Source organism: Dryobates pubescens, chromosome 41 (assembly GCF_014839835.1).
Source record: "Dryobates pubescens isolate bDryPub1 chromosome 41, bDryPub1.pri, whole genome shotgun sequence".
NCBI lineage: Eukaryota > Metazoa > Chordata > Aves > Piciformes > Picidae > Dryobates > Dryobates pubescens.
Window position 1 is genome coordinate 45,587 of NC_071652.1, and position 21,721 is coordinate 67,307.

At 69.0% G+C, this 21,721-nt stretch overlaps 1 protein-coding gene across 1 annotated transcript; it reads left to right on the top strand.

The window, feature by feature from the left end:
* Positions 1–1,516: 1,516 nt before the first annotated feature.
* On the top strand, positions 1,517–11,675 carry LOC128899173 (signaling lymphocytic activation molecule-like). Its single transcript, XM_054177517.1, has 7 exons — positions 1,517–1,538; positions 1,895–1,924; positions 5,289–5,609; positions 6,504–6,791; positions 9,715–9,797; positions 11,349–11,444; positions 11,619–11,675. The coding sequence occupies exons 1-7, from the start codon at positions 1,517–1,519 to the stop codon at positions 11,673–11,675; spliced, it is 897 nt and encodes a 298-aa protein (XP_054033492.1).
* Positions 11,676–21,721: the final 10,046 nt, after the last annotated feature.

A 21,721-nucleotide genomic window follows, 5' to 3' on the forward strand; every position in this document is an offset into this window, starting at 1 on the left:
GGGCTGGCTTGATGGGTAGGGGGCTGGCTTGATGGGTGGGGGCTGGTTGATGGTTGGGGGCTGGCTTGATGGGTAGGGGGCTGGTTGATGGTTGGGGGGCTGGTTTGATGGGGGGCTGGTCGATGGGGGGGGGCTGGTCGATGGGTGGGGGGGCTGGCTGATGGGTGGGGGGGCTGGTCGATGGGGTGGGGGGCTGGTCGATGGGTGGGGGTGCTGGCTGATGGGTGGGGGGGCTGGTCGATGGGTGGGGGGGCTGGTCGATGGGTGGGGGGGGCTGGTCGATGGGGGGGGCTGGCTGATGGGTGGGGGTGCTGGTCGATGGGTGGGGGGGCTGGCTGATGGGTGGGGGGGCTGGCTGATGGGTGGGAGCTGGCTTGATGGTTGGGGGGCTGGCTTGCTGGGTAGGGGGGCTGGTTGATGGTTGGGGGGCTGGTCGATGGGTGGGGGGCTGGCTGATGGGTGGGGGGGCTGGTCGATGGGTGGGGGGGCTGGCTTGCTGGGTGGGGGGGCTGGCTGATGGGTGGGGGGGCTGGTCGATGGGGTGGGGGGCTGGTCGATGGGTGGGGGTGCTGGCTGATGGGTGGGGGGGCTGGTCGATGGGTGGGGGGGGGCTGGCTGATGGGTGGGGGGGCTGGTCGATGGGTGGGGGGGGGCTGGTCGATGGGTGGGGGGGCTGGTCGATGGGTGGGGGGGCTGGTCGATGGGTGGGGGGGGCTGGTCGATGGGTGGGGGGGCTGGTCGATGGGTGGGGGGGCTGGTCGATGGGTGGGGGGGGCTGGCTGATGGGTGGGGGGGGCTGGTCGATGGGTGGGGGGGGCTGGCTGATGGGTGGGGGGGCTGGTCGATGGGCGGGGGGGCTGGTCGATGGGTGGGGGGGCTGGCTGATGGGTGGGGGGGGCTGGCTGATGGGGTGGGGGGGCTGGTCGATGGGTGGGGGGCTGGTCGATGGGTGGAGGGGCTGGTCGATGGGTGGGGGGGCTGGCTGATGGGTGGGGGGGGCTGGCCGATGGGTGGGGGGGCTGGTCGATGGGTGGGGGGGGCTGGTCGATGGGTGGGGGGGGTTGGCTGATGGGTGGGGGGGGGCTGGTCGATGGGTGGGGGGGCTGGCTGATGGGTGGGGGGGGGCTGGTCGATGGGTGGGGGGGGCTGGCTGATGGGTGGGGGGGCTGGCTGATGGGTGGGGGTGCTGGTCGATGGGTGGGGGGCTGGCTGATGGGTGGGGGGGGCTGGCTGATGGGTGGGGGTGCTGGTCGATGGGTGGGGGGGCTGGTCGATGGGTGGGGGGGGCTGGTCGATGGGTAGGGGGGCTGGCTGATGGGTGGGGGGGGCTGGTCGATGGGTGGGGGGGCTGGTCGATGGGTGGGGGTGCTGGTCGATGGGTGGGGGGGCTGGCTGATGGGTGGGGGGGCTGGTCGATGGGGGGGGGGGGCTGGTCGATGGGTGGGGGTGCTGGTCGATGGGTGGGGGGGCTGGCTGATGGGTGGGGGGGCTGGTCGATGGGTGGGGGGGCTGGCTGATGGGTGGGGGGGGTTGGCTGCCCCTGGGGGAGGGGCGAAGCGATGTCCTGCAGCCCCCGGGAGCCCTTTCCCCCGGCGGCCGCTCCGACGCCGCTGCGCCGCGGCTCAGCTCTCCGCTTCCTGCCGGCTGCCCCCGGAGCTGCTGCTTTGAATCTTCCCACTCGAGGAGGCGGCAAAGAAAAGTCGAGAGCCCGACCCAAAAAAAAAAAGGCTGATTCTGCCCCAAAACAGGAAGCAGGCGGCCGGGGGCAGCCTCTCTGCTCTGCCTCCACCTGCTCCCCAGCTCGTCCCCGGCAGGACACAGAGCAAGCTCGGAGCAGGAGGAGCTCCCGGTGGGGAGGGGGTGGTCCACGGCATGGCCTGCAGGGTCTGCCTCGGGCTGCTGCTCTCTCTTGGCCACCTTTGGGGTAAGGAAGGGTTTAGGTTGTGGGGGGGGGAGGGGGGGGGGGGTTTGGGGGTGATTTGGGCGTTTTTGGGGGGGGGGTTGGGGGAGTTGAGAGGTCCCAAGCTGTGGAGCTGAATGGTTGGGGACTGCCTGGAGCATCCCTGCTGTGCTGCAGCCTTGAGGAGGAGGAGGAGGAGGACCAAAGGGGGAGGTGATGGCCACAGAGCTGCGGGAGGGGAGGGCAAAAGAGTTCAGGAGCTGAGGAGGACCTGGGGTGGAGGACACCAAGGTGGCAGAGGGCTGGGAGGTGGTACCCAGGAGGTCAGCAAGGTGAGGTGGGAAGGGAACCCCTGGAGAGCATCCTCTGCACCCCCCCCCCCCCCCCTGCCCCCAGCTTGCCCAGGGGGGGTTGGGAGCTCTCCACAACCTCTCTGGGCTCAGCCTGCTCCAGGCCTCCAGCAGCCTCCCCCCAAACAGCTTTCCCCCTCCTGGGCTCCACTCTGTGCCCCTTGGCCCTGGGCACCCCTGGGCAGCTGCCAGCCCCAGCCCCTTGCCCCCCCCCCAGCCTTCAGCTCCCCTCTGGGGCTGCTCTCCTCCAGGCTCTCAGCCCCAGGCAGCTCTCAGCCTTTGCTCCAGGTCCCCTCAGCATCTTCCCAGCCTCCCCTGGACCCTCCCCAGCAGCCCCCAGGCCCTCTTTGAGCTGGGGGGGGGGGAGCCAAGAGCTGTCCCCAGGTCTTCACGACCTCCAGACCTCTCTCCATGCTGCTGCAGATCACCTCCCCCCCTCCAGCCCTTCCAGAGCAGATGATCTGAGACCTGCCTGAAGGTCTGAGGACCTCTGGCAGGGCTCTGAGGACCTCTGGCAGGACTCTGAGGACCTCTGGCAGGGCTCTGAGTACCTCTGGCAGGGCTCTGAGGATCTCTGAGGACCTCTGGCAGGGCTCTGAGGACCTCTGGCAGGGCTCTGAGTACCTCTGGCAGGGCTCTGAGGATCTCTGAGGACCTCTGGCAGGGCTCTGAGGATCTCTGAGGACCTCTGGCAGGGCTCTGAGTACCTCTGGCAGGGCTCTGAGGATCTCTGAGGACCTCTGGCAGGGCTCTGAGGATCTCTGAGGACCTCTGGCAGGGCTCTGAGGACCTCTGGCAGGGCTCTGAGGACCTCTGGCAGGGCTCTGAGGATCTCTGAGGACCTCTGGCAGGGCTCTGAGGACCTCTGGCAGGGCTCTGAGGACCTCTGGCTGGGCTCTGAGGACCTCTGGCTGGGCTCTGAGGACCTCTGAGTACCTCTGGCAGGGCTCTGAGTACCTCTGGCAGGGCTCTGAGGATCTCTGAGGACCTCTGGCAGGGCTCTGAGGATCTCTGAGGACCTCTGGCAGGGCTCTGAGGACCTCTGGCTGGGCTCTGAGGACCTCTGGCAGGGCTCTGAGGACCTCTCAGGACCTCTGGGGACCTCTGGAAGGTCTCTGAGGACCTCTGAGGACCTCTGGCAGGGCTCTGAGGATCTCTGGCAGGGGTCTGAGGACCTCTGTCTGGGCTCTGAGGACCTCTCAGGACCTCTGGGGACCTCTGGAAGGTCTCTGAGGACCTCTGAGGACCTCTGGCAGGTCTCTGAGGACCCTTCCAGCCCCAGCCTTGCTGCAGCTGAGTCAACTTCCCAGCAGAGGGGAGGCTCTCAGCAGGGTTTTCTCCCATGACCTGAGCAGGGCATTTCCAGCTGCCTCAGCAGCACCCAGGGCTGAGAAGCTGGCAGCCAGAAACGGCCCCCAGGGGGGGTTGGGGGTTGGCTGTGGGGCAGCCCCAGCTGCTGGGGGTCCACAAGGGGCAGCTCTCAGGACCTGCAGGGAGAGGGAGAGGGATGGGGTGGCAGAGGGGGCACAGTGGGGGCTGGTGCTGGAGCCATGAGGGCTGACCTGGGGCTCCCCCAAAGCTTCTGGTGGTTGCTCCTCCTCTTTTTGTTTCCCTTCAGAGGCAAAGGTTGAGCAGCCTGGGGGTGGGGAGGCCACAGCTCCAGTCCTGGGGGGGGGCAGGGTTGGGTTCCTCAGTGCCAGGAGGGCATTGAGGAGGTGGGGAGGGGACAGGGAAGGGCAAGGAAGGTGGGGAAGGGGCTGGGGAAGAGGGCTGGGGAGGAGCAGCACAGGGAGCTGGGGATGGGGAAGGGGCAGGGAAGGGCAAGGATGGTGGGGAGGGGGCTGGAGAGGAGCAGCACAGGGAGCTGGGGATGGGGAAGGGGCAGGGAAGGGCAAGGAAGGTGGGGAGGGGGGCTGGAGAGGAGGGCTGGGGAGGCCACAGCTCCAGTCCTGGGGGGCAAGGTTGGGCTCCTCAGAGCCAGGAGGGCATTGAGGAGGTGGAGGGGACAGGGAAGGGCAAGGAAGGTGGGGAAGGGGCTGGGGAAGAGGGCTGGGGAAGAGCAGCACAGGGAGCTGGGGATGGGGAGGCTGGAGGGGAGGAGGCTGAGGGGAGACCTCCCTGAGAGGAGGCTGGAGCCAGGGTTTGGTCTCTTCCCCCAAGGAGCAAGGGCCAGGAGGAGAGGAGATGGCCTCAGGTTGCCCCAGGGGAGGTTCAGCTTGGCCACGAGGGGAAACTTCTCCCCTGGAAGGCTTCCCCAGGCCTGGCCCAGGCTGCCCAGGGAGGTGGTGGAGTCCCCAAGCCCTGGAGGGGGTTCTGGAGCCCTGGGGCCAGGGGTTGGGGCTGGGTTTGGGTGGATGAGCTCCGAGGGCTTCCCCAGACCAACTCTTGCTGGGACGGAAATCCCTGGCTGGGAAGCCCTGGGGGCGGCACAGGGAGGTCCCTGCCCGGCTGGCAGCGCCCCCCACAGCTCCCTCCTGCCACCAGCAGCCTCCTGTGCCCGGGGCTGAGGGCACAGAGGAGTCACACTTCCTGCCCTCCCCCTTCCACCCCTCCCTCCCTCCCCCTTCCCTCCCTCCCTCTCTCCCCCTTCCACCCTTCCCTCCCTCCCTTCCCTCCCTCCCTCCCTCTCTCCCTCCCTTCTCTCCCTCCCCCTTCCACCCTTCCCTCCCTCCCTCTCCCCTCCACCCTTCCCTCCCTCCCTCTCCCTTCCACCCTTCCCTCCCTCCCTCCCTCTCTCCCCCTTCCACCCCTCCCTCCCTCCCTCTTCCCTCCCTCCTTCCCTCCCTCCTTCCCTCCCTCCTTCCCTCCCTCCCTCTTCCCTCCCTCTTCCCTCCCTCCTTCCCTCCCCCCCTCTTCCCTCCCTCCCTCTTCCCCCCTCTTCCTTCCCTCCCTCCCTCTTCCCTCCCTCTTCCTCCCTCTTCCCTCCCTCTTCCCTCCTTCCCTCCCTCTTCCCTCCCTCTTCCTTCCCTCCCCACCTCTTCCCTCCCCCCACCTCCCCCCTTTCTCTCCCCCCCCCCCCGCCCTCTCTCCAGGCACAGCTCCCGGCCTGAGGGAGAGGGTGCTGGGCACCCTGGGCAAGGCCACCAGGCTGAGGATCCCCCTGGAGCTGCAGCAGCTGAGCCTGAGCTTCGGGGAGGCCACCTGGAAGCGGGACACGGGGGACCCCCGGCGCAAGGAGGTGCTGCTGCGCTACGCCGGGGGCCGGCCCCACAACTACCTGCAGGGCAGGGCTCAGTTCCACAGCAGAGACTTCTCCCTGGAGCTCCTCAACACCAGCAGGCAGGATGGGCAGCTCTACGAGTATGCCACCAGCAGGGGCCAGCAGGAGGAGGTCTGGCAGATCCAGCTGGAGGTCTACGGTGAGGCTCCGGCCCCCGGGGGGAGGGTGGGAGCAGGCCTGGCAAAAGGGGGGAGGGGGGGAGGGGGTGGCCCACGGCAGGGGGGAGGTGGCCACGGCAGGGGGGAGATGCCCACGGCAGGGGGGAGGTGGCCACGGCAAGGGGGAGGTGGCCATGGCAGGGGGGAGGTGGACATGGCAGGGGGGAGGTGGCCACGGCAGAGGGGAGGTGGCCACGGCAGGGGGGAGGTGGCCATGGCAGGGGGGAGGTGGCCACAGCAGGGTGGAGGTGGCCACGGCAGAGGGGAGATGGCCACGGCAGAGGGGAGGTGGCCACGGCAGGGGGGAGGTGGCCACGGCAGGGGGGAGGTGGCCCACGGCAGGGGGGAGGTGGCCACAGCAGGGTGGAGGTGCCCACGGCAGGGGGGAGATGCCCACGGCAGGGGGGAGGTGGCCACGGCAGGGGGGAGGTGGCCACGGCAGGGGGGGAGGTGCCCACAGCAGGAGGGAGATGGTCACAGCAGGAGGGCAGGAGGGAGATGGCCATGGCAGGGGGGAGGTGGCCACAGCAGGGAGGAGGTGGCCACGGCAGGGTGGAGGTGGCCACGGCAGGAGGGAGGTGGCCACGGCAGGGTGGAGGTGGCCACGGCAGGGGGGAGGTGGCCACGGCAGGAGGGCAAGGAGGGAGATGGTCACAGCAGGGGGGAGGTGGCCACGGCAGGAGGGCAAGGAGGGAGATGGCCACAGCAGGGGGGAGGTGGCCACAGCAGAACTCCCCAGAGACCTTCTCCCCCTCCCCGGCTCCAGGAGAGGCCGGCAGGGACTCCCCAGGGCGAGGTCAGCCTCCTCCCCCTCCGGGGCCCAACCCCTTCCACCCTCTCCCTCCTCCTCCTCCTCCTCCTCCCCCTCCCTCCAGAGCCTGTGTCCCAGCCCAGCATCGAGGTCCTGAGCCGGGCGCCGGCCAACGGCAGCTGCAGCCTGACCCTGAACTGCTCGGCGCGGGGGGACAGCGTCTCCTACGGCTGGGCCTGCACCCCCCCGGGGCTCTGCACCCCCCCGGGGCTCTGCTCCCCCCGGGGCAGCCTCCTGCACCTCTCCTACCCCCAGCACAACTCCAGCCTCAGCTGCTCCTGCAGGGCCACCAACCCTGTCAGCAGCCTCCGCGTCAGCTTCAGCGCCTCCAGCTGCGCCCAGGAGCCGGCAGGTCGGTCCCTGGCCGCCGCCTCGGGCTCCCTCCCTCCCCCACTCCTTCCCTCCCTCCCTCCCTCTCTGCCTCCCTCTCTCCCTCCCTCCCTCTCTGCCTCTCTCCCTCCCTCACTCCTTCCCTCCCCCACTCCTTCCCTCCCCCACTCCTTCCCTCCCTCTCTCCCTCCCTCCCTCCCTCTCTGCCTCTCTCCCTCCCTCACTCCCTCCCTCCCCCACTCCTTCCCTCCCCCTCTCCCTCCCTCCCTCCCTCTCTGCCTCCCTCCCTCTCTGCCTCTCTCCCTCCCTCACTCCTTCCCTCCCCCACTCCGTCCCTCCCCCACTCCTTCCCTCCCCCTCTCCCTCCCTCCCTCCCTCTCTGCCTCCCTCCCTCTCTGCCTCTCTCCCTCCCTCCCTCCTTCCCTCCCCCACTCCTTCCCTCCCCCACTCCTTCCCTCCCCCTCTCCCTCCCTCCCTCCCTCTCTGCCTCCCTCCCTCTCTGCCTCTCTCCCTCCCCCACTCCTTCCCTCCCCCACTCCTTCCCTCCCTCTCTCCCTCCCTCCCTCCCCCACTCCTTCCCTCCCCCACTCCTTCCCTCCCCCTCTCCCTCCCTCCCTCCCTCTCTCCCTCCCTCCCCCACTCTCTCCCTCCCTCTCTCCCTCCCTCCCCCACTCTCTCCCTCCCTCCCTCACTCCCTCCCTCCCCCACTCCCTCCCTCCCTCACTCTGTCCCTCCCTTCCTCTGTCCCTCCCCCACTCCCTCCCTCCCTCACTCTGTCCCTCCCTTCCTCACTCCCTCCCTTCCCCTCTCCCTCCCTCCCTCCCTCCCCCTCTCCCTCCTCCCCCCCAGGGGCTGCTTGGGCTGCGCTCAGCTGGCTCCAGCCCTGCAGGAGGACTTCCCCTGCCCCCACAGCAGCAGCCCTGGCTCCTGCCCCTCCCCCTCCCACGGAGCCTGTGGGTCCCACTTGTGTCCCCCCCCCTGCCATGGAGCCTGTGGGTCCCCCCTCCCACCCCCCCCCCGAGCCTGTGGGTCCCACTTGTGTCCCCCTCCCCCAGAGCCTGTGGGTCCCACTTGACACCTCCTCACCCCCCCCAAGCCTGTGGGTCCCCCAGGCTCCAGCCTCCCAAAGGGATCTCCCAAGATCCAGCCTCCCAAAGAGGTCACCCAGGGCCCAGCCCCCTAAAGGGATCCCCCAGGGTGCAGCCCCCCAAAGAGGTCACCCAGGGTGCAGCCCCCTAAAGGGATCCCCCAGGGTGCAGCCCCCTAATGAGGTCACCCAGGGCCCAGCCTCCCAAAGGGATCCCCCAGGGTGCAGCCTCCCAAAGAGGTCACCCAGGGTGCAGCCTGCAGCTCCCAACCTCCTCCCTGCAGCTCAGCCAGCACCACTCAACCACATCCCCCCCAGCACCTCCTCCCCCCACATCCTGCAGCTGGCTGCAGAGGTGGTGACTGCAGCACCTCCCTGGGCAGCCTCTGAGCTCTCTTGGCTGCTGCCCAGGGGGGTGCTGAGCCTCCCTCTCCCTGCACACCTGGATGGATGTGGCCCCTGAGCAGCCTGCTCCGGCTGGGGCTGCCCCTGCTGCCTGCCCCAGGCCTTGGAGGGTCCCTCCCAACCCAATCTGTGACTCTGGAGCTGCTCCAAGAGGGGGGGGCTGGGGTCCCCCAAACCTCTCCCCCCTCCATCCATGGCCCAGGGCCCAGGGTGCTGTGCCCAGGGGCTGCTGCCCCTCCTGCAGGGCACCCACAGAGCCTCCAGAGATGTTCTGAGGCCTTTTATCTGCCCCCCCCCAGCAGGGTTTCACTCTCTTTGGCTGGCTGGAGGCATTTCCTGCCCCCATTTCCTGCCCTACCAAAACAATCAGCCCCAAATTAGGTGAAGAGCTGCAGGCTCTCCCTCCAAGCAGCTCCTCCTGCCCAGCTCTGGATGCTGCTGCTGGCTCTCAGCCCTTCTCCTCTCTCCCTTCTCCCCATCCCCAGGCAGCCCTGGGCTGAGCACAGAGCTCTGGGTGGCTCTCAGCCCTTCTCCTCTCTCCCTTCTCCCCATCCCCAGGCAGCCCTGGGCTGAGCACAGAGCTCTGGGTGGCTCTCAGCCCTTCTCCTCTCTCCTCTCTCCCCATCCCCAGGCAGCCCTGGATTGAGCACAGAGCTCTGGGTGGCTCTCAGCCCTTCTCCTCTCTCCTCTCTCCCCATCCCCAGGCAGCCCTGGGCTGAGCACAGAGCTCTGGGTGGCTCTCAGCCCTTCTACCTTCTCCTCTCTCCCCATCCCCAGGCAGCTCTGGGCTGAGCACAGAGCTCTGGGTGGCTCTCAGCCCTTCTCCTCTCTCCCTTCTCCCCATCCCCAGGCAGCCCTGGGCTGAGCACAGAGCTCTGGGTGGCTCTCAGCTCTTCTCCTCTCTCCTCTCTCCCCATCCCAGGCAGCCCTGGGCTGAGCACAGAGCTCTGGGTGGCTCTCAGCCCTTCTCCCCTCTCCCTTCTCCCCATCCCCAGGCAGCCCTGAGCTGAGCACAGAGCTCTGGGTGGCTCTCAGCCCTTCTCCCCTCTCCCTTCTCCCCATCCCCAGGCAGCTCTGGGCTCAGCACCTGGCTCCTGGTGCTGCTGGTGGTGCTGGTGCCCCTCCTGGTGGTGCTGCTGATCTCTGGGCTCCTCCTGGCGACCCCTTCGGCCGTGCCCGTGGGTGAGTGCCGCGGGGGGGGGGGCCGTGGGGTGCCGGATTGGCCACGGGAGGGCGCTGCTGAGCCCTGCAGGACAGGAGCTGCCCTCAGCCAGCCCCAGGGAGTGGGGGGCAGGGAGCTGGGAGGGACCCCTGCAGCTCCTCCAGGCTCCAGTAGCTCCCAGCCTTCAACTGGGGAGCCCAGAGGGGGTCCCAGGAGGGGGGAGGGGAGGGGGGAGGGGAAGGCTCTGCCTTCCCCTCACTGCTTGGTGATTTCTCCTCCCCCCCCCCACAGGCAGGCAGCAGCAGGACCCCTGCCTGACCCCCCCAGAGGACAGCGTGGGTCACACCATCTACTCCCAGGTGCAGCGCCCAGAGGTGAGCCACAGCTGGGGAGACCCCGGGGAGACCCCAGGGAGGTCCCAGGGAGGCTCCAGGGAGGCTCCAGGGAGGCTCCAGGGAGGTCCCAGGGAGAGCCCAGGGAGAGCCCAGGGAGGCTCCAGGGAGAGCCCAGGGAGACCCCAGGGAGAGCCCAGGGAGAGCCCAGGGAGGCCCCAGGGAGAGCCCAGGGAGACCCCAGGGAGACCCCAGGGAGACCCCAGGGAGGCCCCAGGGAGAGCCCAGGGAGAGCCCAGGGAGAGCCCAGGGAGGCCCCAGGGAGGCTCCAGGGAGAGCCCAGGGAGGCCCCAGGGAGGCCCCAGGGAGGTCCCAGGGAGGTCCCAGGGAGAGCCCAGGGAGAGCCCAGGGAGAGCCCAGGGAGGCCCCAGGGAGAGCCCAGGGAGAGCCCAGGGAGGTCCCAGGGAGAGCCCAGGGAGAGCCCAGGGAGGCTCCAGGGAGACTCCAGGGAGAGCCCAGGGAGGCTCCAGGGAGGTCCCAGGGAGAGCCCAGGGAGGCTCCAGGGAGGTCCCAGGGAGAGCCCAGGGAGGCTCCAGGGAGGTCCCAGGGAGAGCCCAGGGAGGCTCCAGGGAGGTCCCAGGGAGAGCCCAGGGAGAGCCCAGGGAGGTCCCAGGGAGAGCCCAGGGAGAGCCCAGGGAGGCCCCAGGGAGGCTCCAGGGAGGCCCCAGGGAGAGCCCAGGGAGGTCCCAGGGAGACCCCAGGGAGACCCCAGGCTGCCCTGGGGCTGGCTCAGAGGAGCTGCTCCAGGCCCTTGGCACTGCTCAGGGGGAAAAGAGCTCTGAGAGCCTGGGTGGAGGAAGGGAAGGACATCCCCTGCTGAGCTGCCACCCTCTCCCTGCCCTCTCCTCATCCTTGCCTTACCCTCTCCTCACCCTGCCCCCACCCTCTCCCCATCCTCTCTTTACTCCCCACCCTCTTCCCACCCTCTCTTTACCCTGACCTCTCCTTACCCTCTCCTCATCCTCACCTCACCCTCTCCCCATCCTCTCTTTACTCCCCACTCCTCACCCTCCCCCCTCCCCCCCTCCCCACCCCCTCCTTACCCTCTCTTCATCCTCACCTCACCCTCTCCCCACCCTCTCCCCATCCTCTCTTCACTCCTTTCCCTCCCCCCTCCCCCTTCCCACCCCCTCCTTACCCTCTCTTCATCCTCTCCCCACTCTTTCCCCATCCTCTCTTCACTCCCCACCCTCTCCCCACCCTCCCCCCTCCCTCCCCCCTCCCCACCCCCTCCCCACCCTCTCCTTACCCTCTCTTCATCCTCACCTCCCCCTCTCCCCACCCTCTCCCCATCCTCTCTTCACTCCTCACCCTACTCCCTCCCCACCCTCTCCCTCCCCCCTCCCCACCCTCTCCTTACCCTCTCTTCATCCTCACCTCACCCTCTCCCCACCCTCTCCCCATCCTCTCCCCATCCTCTCTTCACTCCTCACCCTACTCCCTTCCCACCCTCTCTCTCCCCCCTCCCCACCCTCTCCCTCCCCCCTCCCCACCCTCTCCTCCCCCTCTCCCCCCTCTCTCCTCCCCCTGCAGAAGCAGAGAGGTCTCCCCCCGGCCAAGCTCCCCTCCTGCACCACCATCTACGCTGCAGCCACCGGGCAGCCCCTGGCCACAGCCCTCCCCCCCCGAGCTCCTCACCTCCCACCACAGCCAGCAGCAGCAGCCCAGGGCCACCCAACCCTCTCTCAGGTGAGGTGGTTGCCCTCCCAGGGTCCTCAGCCTGGCTGGGCCTCGCCATGGGGCACCCCCAGGACCCTCTCCTTCCCTCCCCCTCCTCCCTGACCCCTTTGTCCTCCACCACAGAGCCCCAGCAAGGAGCCCACCACAGTCTATGCCAGCGTGATGCTGCCCAAGGCTTGAGCCTCCCCAGGCAGAGGGCAGCAGCCCAGGCCAGGCTGCTGCTCACCAGGGACCCAGTGCCACCTGCCCCAGCTGCAGAGAGCTCCCTGAGGAGTGGCAGCAAAGCCCTGGGGCAGGTCCTGAGCCTTCCCAGCAGCAAGCTGAGGGCTGCTGGAGCCCAGAGCGGCGCTGGAGCGAGGCAAGAAGCCTCCCCAGGCTGTGGCTGCCGGGGGCCAGGCAGAGGCTGAAGGAGTCAGGGGGGAGCAGAAGGGCTCTGGCCACCACCCCCCAGCTGGCCACGAGGAGTGGAGACAGGACTGGCACCGAGGAGGGCAAGGAGCCCAGCAGCCCTGGGGCAGCTCTGGGAGGGGTCCCTGGAGCAGGACTGGGCCCCAGCCTCAGCCCCTCCTGATGGAGCTGAGCCTCATCCCCTCCTGATGGAGCTGAGCCTCATCCCCTCCTGATGGCCTCCAGCCTTATCCCCTCCTGATGGACCCCAGGGGAGCCTCATCCCCTCCTGATGGCCTCCAGCCTCATCCCCTCCTGAGGGACCCCAGGGGAACCTCATCCCCTCCTGATGGCCCTCAGCCTCATCCCCTCCTGATGGACCCCAGGGGAACCTCATCCCGTCCTGATGGACCCCAGCCTCATCCCCTCCTGAGGGACCCCAGGGGAGCCTCATCCCCTCCTGATGGCCTCCAGCCTCATCCCCTCCTGAGGGACCCCAGGGGAGACTCATCCCCTCCTGATGGAGCTGAGCCTCATCCCCTCCTGATGGACCCCAGCCTCATCCCCTCCTGGTGGACCCCAGGGGAGACTCATCCCCTCCTGATGGCCTCCAGCCTCATCCCCTCCTGATGGACCCCAGCCTCATCCCCTCCTGATGGACCCCAGCCTCATCCCCTCCTGAAGCAGCTGAGCTCATCCTGTGGCCACCAGAGTCCCCAGCTGGTGACCCAATGGCTTCAGCAGCAGGGGGGAAGGACCAGAACTGGTGGAAATGGCAACCTCTGCTGGCTCTCAGCCTTTCTCCTCTCTGCCTTCTCCCCATCCCAGGCAGCCCTGGGCTGAGCACAGAGCTCTGGGTGGCTCTCAGCCCTTCTCCTCTCTGCCTTCTCCCCATCCCAGGCAGCCCTGGGCTGAGCACAGAGCTCTGGGTGGCTCTCAGCCCTTCTCCTCTCTCCCCTCTCCCCATCCCAGGCAGCCATCCCCCTGCCCCATCCCCTCGTGATGGAGCTGAGCCTCATCCTGTGGCCACCAGAGTCCCCAGCTGGTGACCCAATGGCTTCAGCAGCAGGGGGAAAGGACCAGAAGGGGTGGAAGTGGCAACCTCTGCCCTGGAGCTGGTTACAAAACCTCTGCTCTGGCCCAAGGGGTGAAGAAACTTCTGCAATCCCCTCGGGGCTGAGCCCAGCCCTAACCCCAGCCTCAGCCCCAGCCCTAACCCCAGCCTCAGCTCCAAACCTGACCCCAGCCTCAGCCCTGACCCCAGCCCCATCCCCAGCCTCAGCCCCAGCCCCAACCCCAACCCCAACCCCAGTCCCATCCCTGACCCCAGCCCCAAACCTGACCCCAGCCCCAAACCTGACCCCAGCCTCAGCCCCAACCCTAACCCCAGCCCCAAACCTGACCCCAGCCCCAAACCTGACCCCAGCCTCAGCCCCAACCCTAACCCCAGCCCCAAACCTGACCCCAGCCCCAAACCTGACCCCAGCCTCAGCCCCATCCCTAACTCCAGCCCCAAACCTGACCCCAGCCTCAGCCCCAACCCTAAACCCAGCCCCAACCCTGACCCCAGCCTCAGCCCCATCCCCAACCCCAGGCCCAGCCCCAACTCCAGCCCCAGGCCCATCCCTAACCTCAACCCCAGCCCCAGCCCTGACCCCAGCCCCAGCCCCAGCCTTGCACTGGTGCCAGTGGGAGCTCAGGACCCTGCCCCTGTCCCCCTCAGACTTTTCCGCCCCCTTGTCCCCTGCTGCTGCTGCTGCAAGGAGCTGGAGCTGCCCCTGCAGGACCATTTAGAGGTGGATTTTGGGGAGGGGGTGAGGCAGCCCCTGGCCACCCCCTGCCCAGGGCAGCTCCCCTGCAGCAATCCCCAGCGTGGGGCTGCTGGAGGTGGCCCTGGACAAAGGCTCAGGGCTGGGAAAGCTTTCCCAAGCCCCTTCCCATAGCTGGGAAGTGCTTTATAGTCCCAGCCTAACTGGGCTGAGCTGCTGAGGCTGAGGGGCAGGGAGATAAAGGTGCAGCGAGGGGGGAAGGCTGCTGCCAGGAGCTGGCTCAGCCTTGGGGCAGGGGAAGAGAGAGAGCAGAGTTGGTGTCACCCCCAGCCCAGCTTCCTCCTTTCAGTGCTGCAGGGCAACCTGCCTCAGCTGCTTGCAGGGAAGAGTTGCTGCAATGCAACCAAACCACCTCCCCCCCAACCCCCACCCCCAGGAGCAAGGCCCAGGCCAGGGCAAGGTCACTCTGCCCTTGGCCCTCCTCCCCCCCCCCCCCCCCAAAAAGGGTCCTGCAAGCTCCCCAGGGCTGCAGCCTGCTGCAGGGTGGAGCCTGCTGCTCCCTGTGCTGCTCAGAGAGTCCTGGAGGGGCTTCAAGGCAGCTCCAAAGGGCCACCCAGAGCAGCCCCCAGGGGCAGCCCCAAGCCAGGCTGAGCTGGGCTGGGGACAGCCCTGGGGGGCAGCTCCCAACCCCCCCTGGGCAGCCTGGGCCAGGCTCTGCCCAGCCTCAGCAGCACCAATTGCTCCTCCTCTGCCCTCTCCCTCTCCCCTCTGGCACTTCCAAACCATCTCCCCTGCTCCTGCCCTGCTCCCAGCTCTGTCCCCAGCTCTCTGCTCAGCTCTGGAAGCTCTCCAGGAGGTCTCCCTGCAGCCTTCTGCTCCTCCAGGCTGAACTCTGCCAGCCTGGAGCCTCCCAGCAGAGAGCTTCCAGCCCTGCCCCAGCACTGCTGTGACCTCCCTCCTTTTCCTTTCCCCTCACTCCCTCCTTCTCCTCTCCCCTCCCTCCTTCTCCTCTCCCCTCCCTCCTTCTCCTCTCCCCTCCCTCCTTCTCCTCTCCCCTCCCTCCCTTTCTTCCTCTCCTCCTCCCCTCCCTCCCTTCCTTCCTCTCCTCCTCCCCTCCCTCCCTTCCTTCCTCTCCTCCTCCCCTCCCTCCCTTCCTTCCTCTCTTCCTCCTCTCCCTCCCTTCCTTCCTCTCTTCCTCCTCTCCCTCCCTTCCTTCCTCTCCTCCTCCTTTCCCTCCCTTCCTTCCTCTCCTCCTCCTCTCCCTCCCTTCCTTCCTCTCCTCCTCCCCTCCCTCCCTCCCTTCCTCTCCTCCTCCCCTCCCTCCCTTCCTTCCTCTCCTCCTCCTCTCCCTCCCCCTTGCTTTCCCTCCCTGGCTTCAGGAGTTCCACCTCCCTCAGCCCTTGGTCCCTGGTGCTGCTGGCTCCCCTCTCAGCCTCCCAGCACTGGGTGGGGGGAGGGCAGCAGCCCCAGCTCCATCCTTGGAGCTCTTTCCAAGCCCCTCCCCAGGCTGCTCCAAGCACATTTCCAACCCTCCCCCCATCCCCTTCCAGCTGGGCTGCAGCACCACAGAGCTGCCCAGGGCAGAGCAGAGAGGGAAGCAGCTCCTTTGCCCCCTGGCCTGCCTGGGGAGGGGGCAGGGAGGGCTTGGGGCTCAGCATCCTTCCTGGAGGATGCCCTGGAGGTGCCAGTCCCAAGGTGCTCCTGGGCCAGGATGGGCTCCAGACCAGCACAGGAAGGCTCAGGGTGGAAGGGAGCTCAGAGCTCCTCTGCTCCAACCTCCAACGCCTCTGAGCTAGGCTCAGCTGCCCAAGGCCTCATCCAGCCTGGCCCTGAGCACCCCCCAGGGAGGAGCCATCCCCAGCCTGCCCTGGGGCAGCCTGTGCCAGGCTCTCACCCACCCTGGCACTGCACAACTTCTCCCTCAGCTCCACTCTGTCCCTCCTCTGCCTCAGCTCCCAACCCTTTCCTGTCCCAGACCCTCTGCAGCCTCCCTGCAGGTCTTGGAGGGGCAGCTCTGAGTCCTCAGCTTGGCAGCAGCCTGGCAGTGCCAGGGGGCAGCCAGGGGGAGCTGCTTCCCCTCCCCCCCTCCCCTCCCCCCCTGCTCTTTGTCTCTCCTGCACCGCTGGTGAATAATTCAGGGCTGAAACCTAAGCTGCCTTTGATGTTGCCTGGCCCCGGAGAGCCCTCCGGGGGCTGCTGGAGCCGGGCTGCAGCTCAGCTCCCCGCGGAGGAACCCAGCCTGGCATCGATGCCCTTCCAGCCCCCTCCCCAGCCCCCTCCCGGGGGTCCTGGGGTTGCTGGTGGAGGTTTGCAGCCGGCTGAGGAGCTTGGTGTGGGGGAGAGCAGAGCCCTCAGCAGGGCACAAACCCAGCCCAGGGCTTCCCCTGGCGGCGACTCTGTCCTGCAGCCTCCTTCCGCAGAGCCCTCTGGAGCTGGAACCTGCGAGCCCGGCCCGGGGGGGGGGGAGGGGAGCCCGGGGGGAGGGGGGCCCGGGGGGGGAGGGTTGATGGCTGTGGTGGGCTCGGGGAGTGGAGGATCGCTGGAGATCCCTTCCAGCCCTTCCCAGCTGGTGACTACAACTCCCCTGCCCAGCCTGGGCAAGGCTCTGGGCAGCAGCTCAGCAGATCCCCCAGCAGCTCAGCAGATCCCCCAGCAGATCCCCCAGCAGCTCAGCAGACCCCCAGCAGCTGAGTGGATCCCCAGCAGATCCCTGGGAGCTCAGCTGATCCCCAGCAGCTGAGTGGATCCCCAGCAGATCCCCGGGAGCTCAGCTGATCCCCGGGAGCTCAGCTGATCCCCAGCAGATCCCCAGCAGATCCCCAGCAGCTCAGCAGCTCCCCCAGCAGCTGAGTGGATCCCCAGCAGATCCCCACCAGCCGAGCAGATCCCCAGGAGCTGAGTGGATCCCCAGCAGCTCCCCAGCAGCTCAGCAGCTCCCTAGCCCCTCAGTAGATCCCCAGCAGCTGAGCAGATCTGTAGCAGCTGAGTGGATCCTCAGCAGCTCCCTAGCAGCTCAGCAGCTCCCCTGCAGACCCCCAGCAGCTAAGTGGATCCCCAACAGCTGAGTGGATCTCTGGAGGTCCCTTCCAGCTCCTTGCATCCTGGGACTCTAAACCTCCTCCCCAGCCTGGGTCAGGCTCTGGGGCAGTGCTGCTGGCCCCAGGGAGCAGCAGCTCCTCCTGCACCCTCCCCCAGCAGCTCAGCAGATCCCCAGCAGCTCAGCAGATCCCCAGCAGATCCCCAGCAGCTGAGTGGATCTCTGGAGGTCCCTTCCAGCCCCCTCTCCAGCCGGGGCCAGGCTCTGGGGCCGCGGTGCTGCCCCCCCCCGGGAGCAGCCCGCAGGGAGCTGGGGGCAGGGCTGGAGCAGCTCCTCCTGCACCCACCCCGGGGTGGGGGGGTGGGGGGTGGGGGGTGGGGAGGGGTCTCCAGCCCTGGGCTCCTGGCGCTGTTTGGGCTGGAAAAGCCTTCTGGGCTCCTCCTCTCCCACATCAACCCAACCCCCGCCCGGGGGGGGCAACCAAACCCTGCCCCCCAAGTGCCAGGGCCGCAGGGCTGGGGAAGAGACCTCCAGGGCTGGGGGTCTCTCCCCCCCCCCCCCGGGCCGGGCAGCCCCTTCCCCCCCCTGCCCGGGGTTGGATCCTGCCCGCTCAGCACCCCCCCTGGAGGCCGTTGGTAAGGCAGAAAGGGGAAGGAAACCATCGCAAGGTCGGGGAGGGGGGGTCCGGGGGGGGGGTCCGGGGAAGGTTTGGGGAGGCAGAGGATGGAGCCAGGAGCTGCCGGCAGGGGCTGGATCTGCATCGCGGTGCTCTGCTCCCGGGCTGGTGAGGGGGGGGGGAGGGCTGGGGAGGGGGCTGCTGAGTGAGGGGGAGCTGGGGAGGAGGGGGCTGGGGGCTGCTCCCCACCTCCGGGGCTAGGAGAAGGAAGAGGAAGAAGGGTCGGGGGGAAGGTGGAGGCCCCTGGAGCCGTCCCGGGGGGAGGCTTGGAGGGAGGGCAGGATGGGGGGGGGGGAAGGGGGCAAAGATTCCTTGGCTGGGGCTGCCGGGGGGGGGGGGGACTGGACTCACCTATGCCATGCTGTGCCCCCCCAGTGCCGTGCTGCCCCCTCCCAGTGCCATCCTGTGCCCCCCCCCCGAGCGGTGCTGTGCCCCCCAGTGCCATGCTGCCCCCCCCAGTGCCATCCTGTGCCCCCCCCCGAGCGGTGCTGTGCTACCCAGTGCCATGCTGTGCCCCCCCCCGAGCGGTGCTGTGCCCCCCCAGTGCCATGCTGTGCCCCCCCCGAGCCGTGCTGTGCCCCCCCAGTGCCATGCTGTGCCCCCCCCGAGCGGTGCTGTGCCCCCCCAGTGCCATCCTGTGCCCCCCCAGTGCCATGATGTGCCCCACCCGAGCTGTGCTGTGCCACCCAGTGCCATGCTGCCCCCCCCAATGCCATGCTGTGCCCCCCCTCGAGCGGTGCTGTGCCACCCAGTGCCATGCTGCCCCCCCAGTGCCATGCTGTGCCCCCCCCGAGCTGTGCTGTGCCCCCCAGTGCCATGCTGTGCCCCCCCCGAGCTGTGCTGTGCCCCCCAGTGCCATGCTGTGCCCCCCAGTGCCATGCCCCCCCGAGCCGTGCTGCGCCCCCCCAGTGCCCCCCAGCCCTGGGTGGCTGCTGGGCTGTGCCCACCCGAGCCCAGCTCTCAGCCCGCAGGGCAGCGGCCCCGCCCCGGGCGTGGCTCCGGGGTGGGGCAGCCCCCAGCCCCGCGGCCGCATCGCTTCTGCGCCCCCCGGGGGGGCAGGACCTGAGCCCCTCCTGCCCCCCCCCCCCCCCCCCCCCCAGCCCTCGGCCTGCAGGGGGGAGGATCCAGGGCAGCTCAGCACCGCCCAGCACCCCCAGGGCCCGGAGCCCACGGGAGACCCCGGGGGAGACCCCAGGGGAGACCCCACCGCGGCCCCCGGCCGTGAGGCCGAGCTGCCAGCAGCCCCCCCGAGCCCCCCCCGGAGCGGGGACCCCGGCCCCAGCCCCCGGCCAGCCCCGGGGCACACAGCCGGTGAGTGGCAGGGAGCTGCCGGCGCCTCGGGAGGGGCCGAATCCCCCTCCCCACCCCAGCACCCCCCCACCCCCGGGTGCCCACCGCCCCCCCCCCCAGCTCCTCTCTCTCTGTGCCCCCCTCAGGGGTCCCCATCAGGTACTGGGCCCCTGCCCTCTTCGTGCTGCCAGCCCTGCTGCTGCTCTTCCTCAGGTACAGGAGGAGCAAGGGCAGAGGTGAGACCCAGCAGGACCCTTCCCCAGCAGGACCCTCCCCCACCCGGACCTCCCCCCCTCCCGGTGCCACCTCTGCCCCCCTGGTGCAACCTCTGCCCCCCCTGGTGCCACCCCTGCCCCTCTTGGTGCCACCTCTGCCCCCTTGGTGCCACCTCTGTCCCTCCTGGTGCCACCTTTGTCCCTCCTGGTGCCACCCCTGCCCCTCCTGGTGCCCCCTCTGCCCCCTTGGTGCCACCCCTGCCCCTCTTGGTGCCAGCTCTGCCCCTCCTGGTGCCACCTCTGCCCCCCTGGTGCAACCTCTGCCACTCCTGGTGCCACCTCTGCCCCTCCCAGTACCACCCCTGCCCCTCTTGGTGCCACCCCTGCCCCCCTTGGTGCCACCCCTGCCCCTCTTGGTGCCACTCCTGCCTCCCTTGGTGCCACCCCTGCCCCTCCCGGTGCCACCTCTGCCCCTGCCGGTGCCACCCCTGCCCCCCTAGTGCCACCTCTGCCCTCTCCCCCCCTCAATGACTGCTTCTCTGCTCTAACCCGGACCCCCCACCCCACCTCCCCCTGCCCCGGGAGGGTCTCCCTGGGCTTCCAGTGAAGCCCCCCGGAGCCCCCCCCCGCCCTCACCTCCCACCTCTGCCCTGGCCCCGCAGGCAGCCAGGACCAAGCCGCCGCCGCCAGCGACTCCTCCGGTGAGCCAGGGCCAGCCCCAAGGCCAGCCGGGAGCAGGGGAAGGGAGCCCTGGGGAGCAGCTCCTGCATCCCCCTGCCCCGGGGGGAAGGGAAGGGGAAAGGGAAGGGGGAGAGGGAAGGGAACGGGAACGGGGGGAGTGGGACGGGGGAGAGGGAAGGGGGGAAGGGAAGGAGGGAAGGGAAGGAGGGAAGGGAAGGGGAAAGGGAAGGGAAGGGGGGAAGGGAAGGGGGGAAGGGAAGAGGGAAAGGGAAGGGGAAAGGGAAGGGGAAAGGGAAGGGAAGGGGGGAAGGGAAGGGGGGGAAGGGAAGGGGGAAGGGAAGGGGAAAGGGAAGGGCACTCTGTGCCCCCTGGCCTGGAGCCCTCCCTGGCAGCAGCCCTGAGCTCAGCTCCTTGCTTCCAGACCTGGGAGCCCTGCACTGCCCTGCCCAGGACACCACCCCCATGATCCCTGCCCCCCAGGTCAGCTCAGCCGGGGATCTGCTGGGCTGCTGGGGATCCACTGGGCTGCTGGGGATCTGCTGGGCTGCTGGGGATCCGCTGGGCTGCTGGGGAGCCACTGAGCTGCTGGGGATCTGCTGGGCTGCTGGGGATCCGCTGAGCTGCTGGGGGATCCACTGAGCTGCCGGGGATCCGCTGGGCTGCTGGGGATCCGCTGGGCTGCTGGGGGATCTGCTGGGCTGCTGGGGGATCTGCTGAGCTGCTGGGGATCCGCTGGGCTGCTGGGGGATCCTGTTAGTTGCAGGGGGGATCTACTGCTCTGCTAGGGTTCTGCTGAGCTGCTTGGGATCTGCTGAGCACCTGGAGGATCTTCTGGGGATCTGCTGAGCTGCTGAGGGAGCTGCTGAGGGAGCTGCTGAGCCGCTATGGGGAGCTACTGAGCTGCTGGGGGTCTGCCAAGCACCTGGAGGATCTGCTGGGGATCTGCTGAGCTGCCGGGGATCTGCTCAGCTGTGGGGGAACCTGCTGAGCCGCTGGGGGATCTGCTGGGGATCTGCTGATCTGCTAGGGATCTGCTGAGCCGCTGGGGGTTCTGTTGAGTTGCTGGGGATCTGCTGAGAACCCGGAGGATCTGCTGGGGGATCTGCTGAGCCGCTGGGGCTCCGCTGGGCTGAGCTCTGCCCCCTGCAGGAGCAGAGGAAGGGCTCCAAGCAGCTGCCCGGCCTGGAGGTCACCGAGAGCAGCTTCTGCCAGCCAGCCTCCCCCTCCCCCCAGCTATTTGCCTCCCTTCCCCTCCCCAGCCCCAGCCCCGGGCCCGGGGGTGCTGCCAGCTGAGCTGCAGCTCCCTGGGGGCTGGGGGGGGGTCGGAGCCCTCCCAGCTCTCAGCTTTGCTTCCCCGCAGGCTGCCTCCAGCCCAGCCGCCGGCGGTGACTGAGGGCTCCGCGGGGGGGCGCTGCGGGGCCGGCAGGGACCCCCGGGCAGAGCTTGGGAGCCCGAGCCGGGGCCCCAGGAGCACGGAGCTGAGGGCCACAAGCCTCAGGCTCCCCCCTCCCCCCCCCCAATTCCCCCTCCTTGGCTCCTTCCTGGGGGGGGCTCTGTGCCCAGCTCCCGCCGGGAGCCAGGACCTGCGTGGCGCCGGGGTTGGGGGGAGCAGGAGGGGTCCCCACTCTCGGTGCCTGCTGCCCCCCCCTGCCAGGAGGAGGACTTGGCTGAGCCAATAAAGCTGAATTTCACCCCAAAACCCTCTCCCCCCCCCCCCCCCCCCCCTTGGACTTTCTCCACCGGGATCTGACCCCCCCCAGCCACTCATCACTGTTTCCCCTGTGCCTCAACGCTGAGCTGGAGGCCAAACTATGCTGGGGGGGGCGGGGAGGGGGTGGGAAGGAGCTTCTGGTGCTGCTCAGTCACTCACAGACCCCCCCTTGCCCACCCAGCCCCTTGGGGGTGAGATTTGGACACCCCCCCCCTTGCCCACCCAGCTCCTTAGGGGGAGGTTTGGACCCCCCCTTGCCTACCCAGCTCCTTAGGGTGAGGTTTGGACCCCCCCTTGCCCACCCAGCCCCTGGGGGGTGACCTTTGGCAGCCCCTGGGCCCCCAACCTTGCCCTCCCCCAACTTCAGGACCCTAGGAGACCAACTCCCCCCCCCTCCTCGACCCCCCCAGCTCAGCAGGAAGACCCCGAGGGACACAAAAGAGACTTCAGAGGGATTCCA

Coding starts and splice junctions, on each gene's coding strand:
- LOC128899173 (XM_054177517.1), top strand. CDS start 1,517: ATGGGTGGGGGGGGTTGGCTGC. Junction 1,539..1,894: donor GGGTGGGGGGGGTTGGCTGC/CCCTGGGGGAGG, acceptor GGGTCTGCCTCG/GGCTGCTGCTCTCTCTTGGC. Junction 6,792..9,714: donor CTGCGCCCAGGAGCCGGCAG/GTCGGTCCCTGG, acceptor CCCCCCCCACAG/GCAGGCAGCAGCAGGACCCC.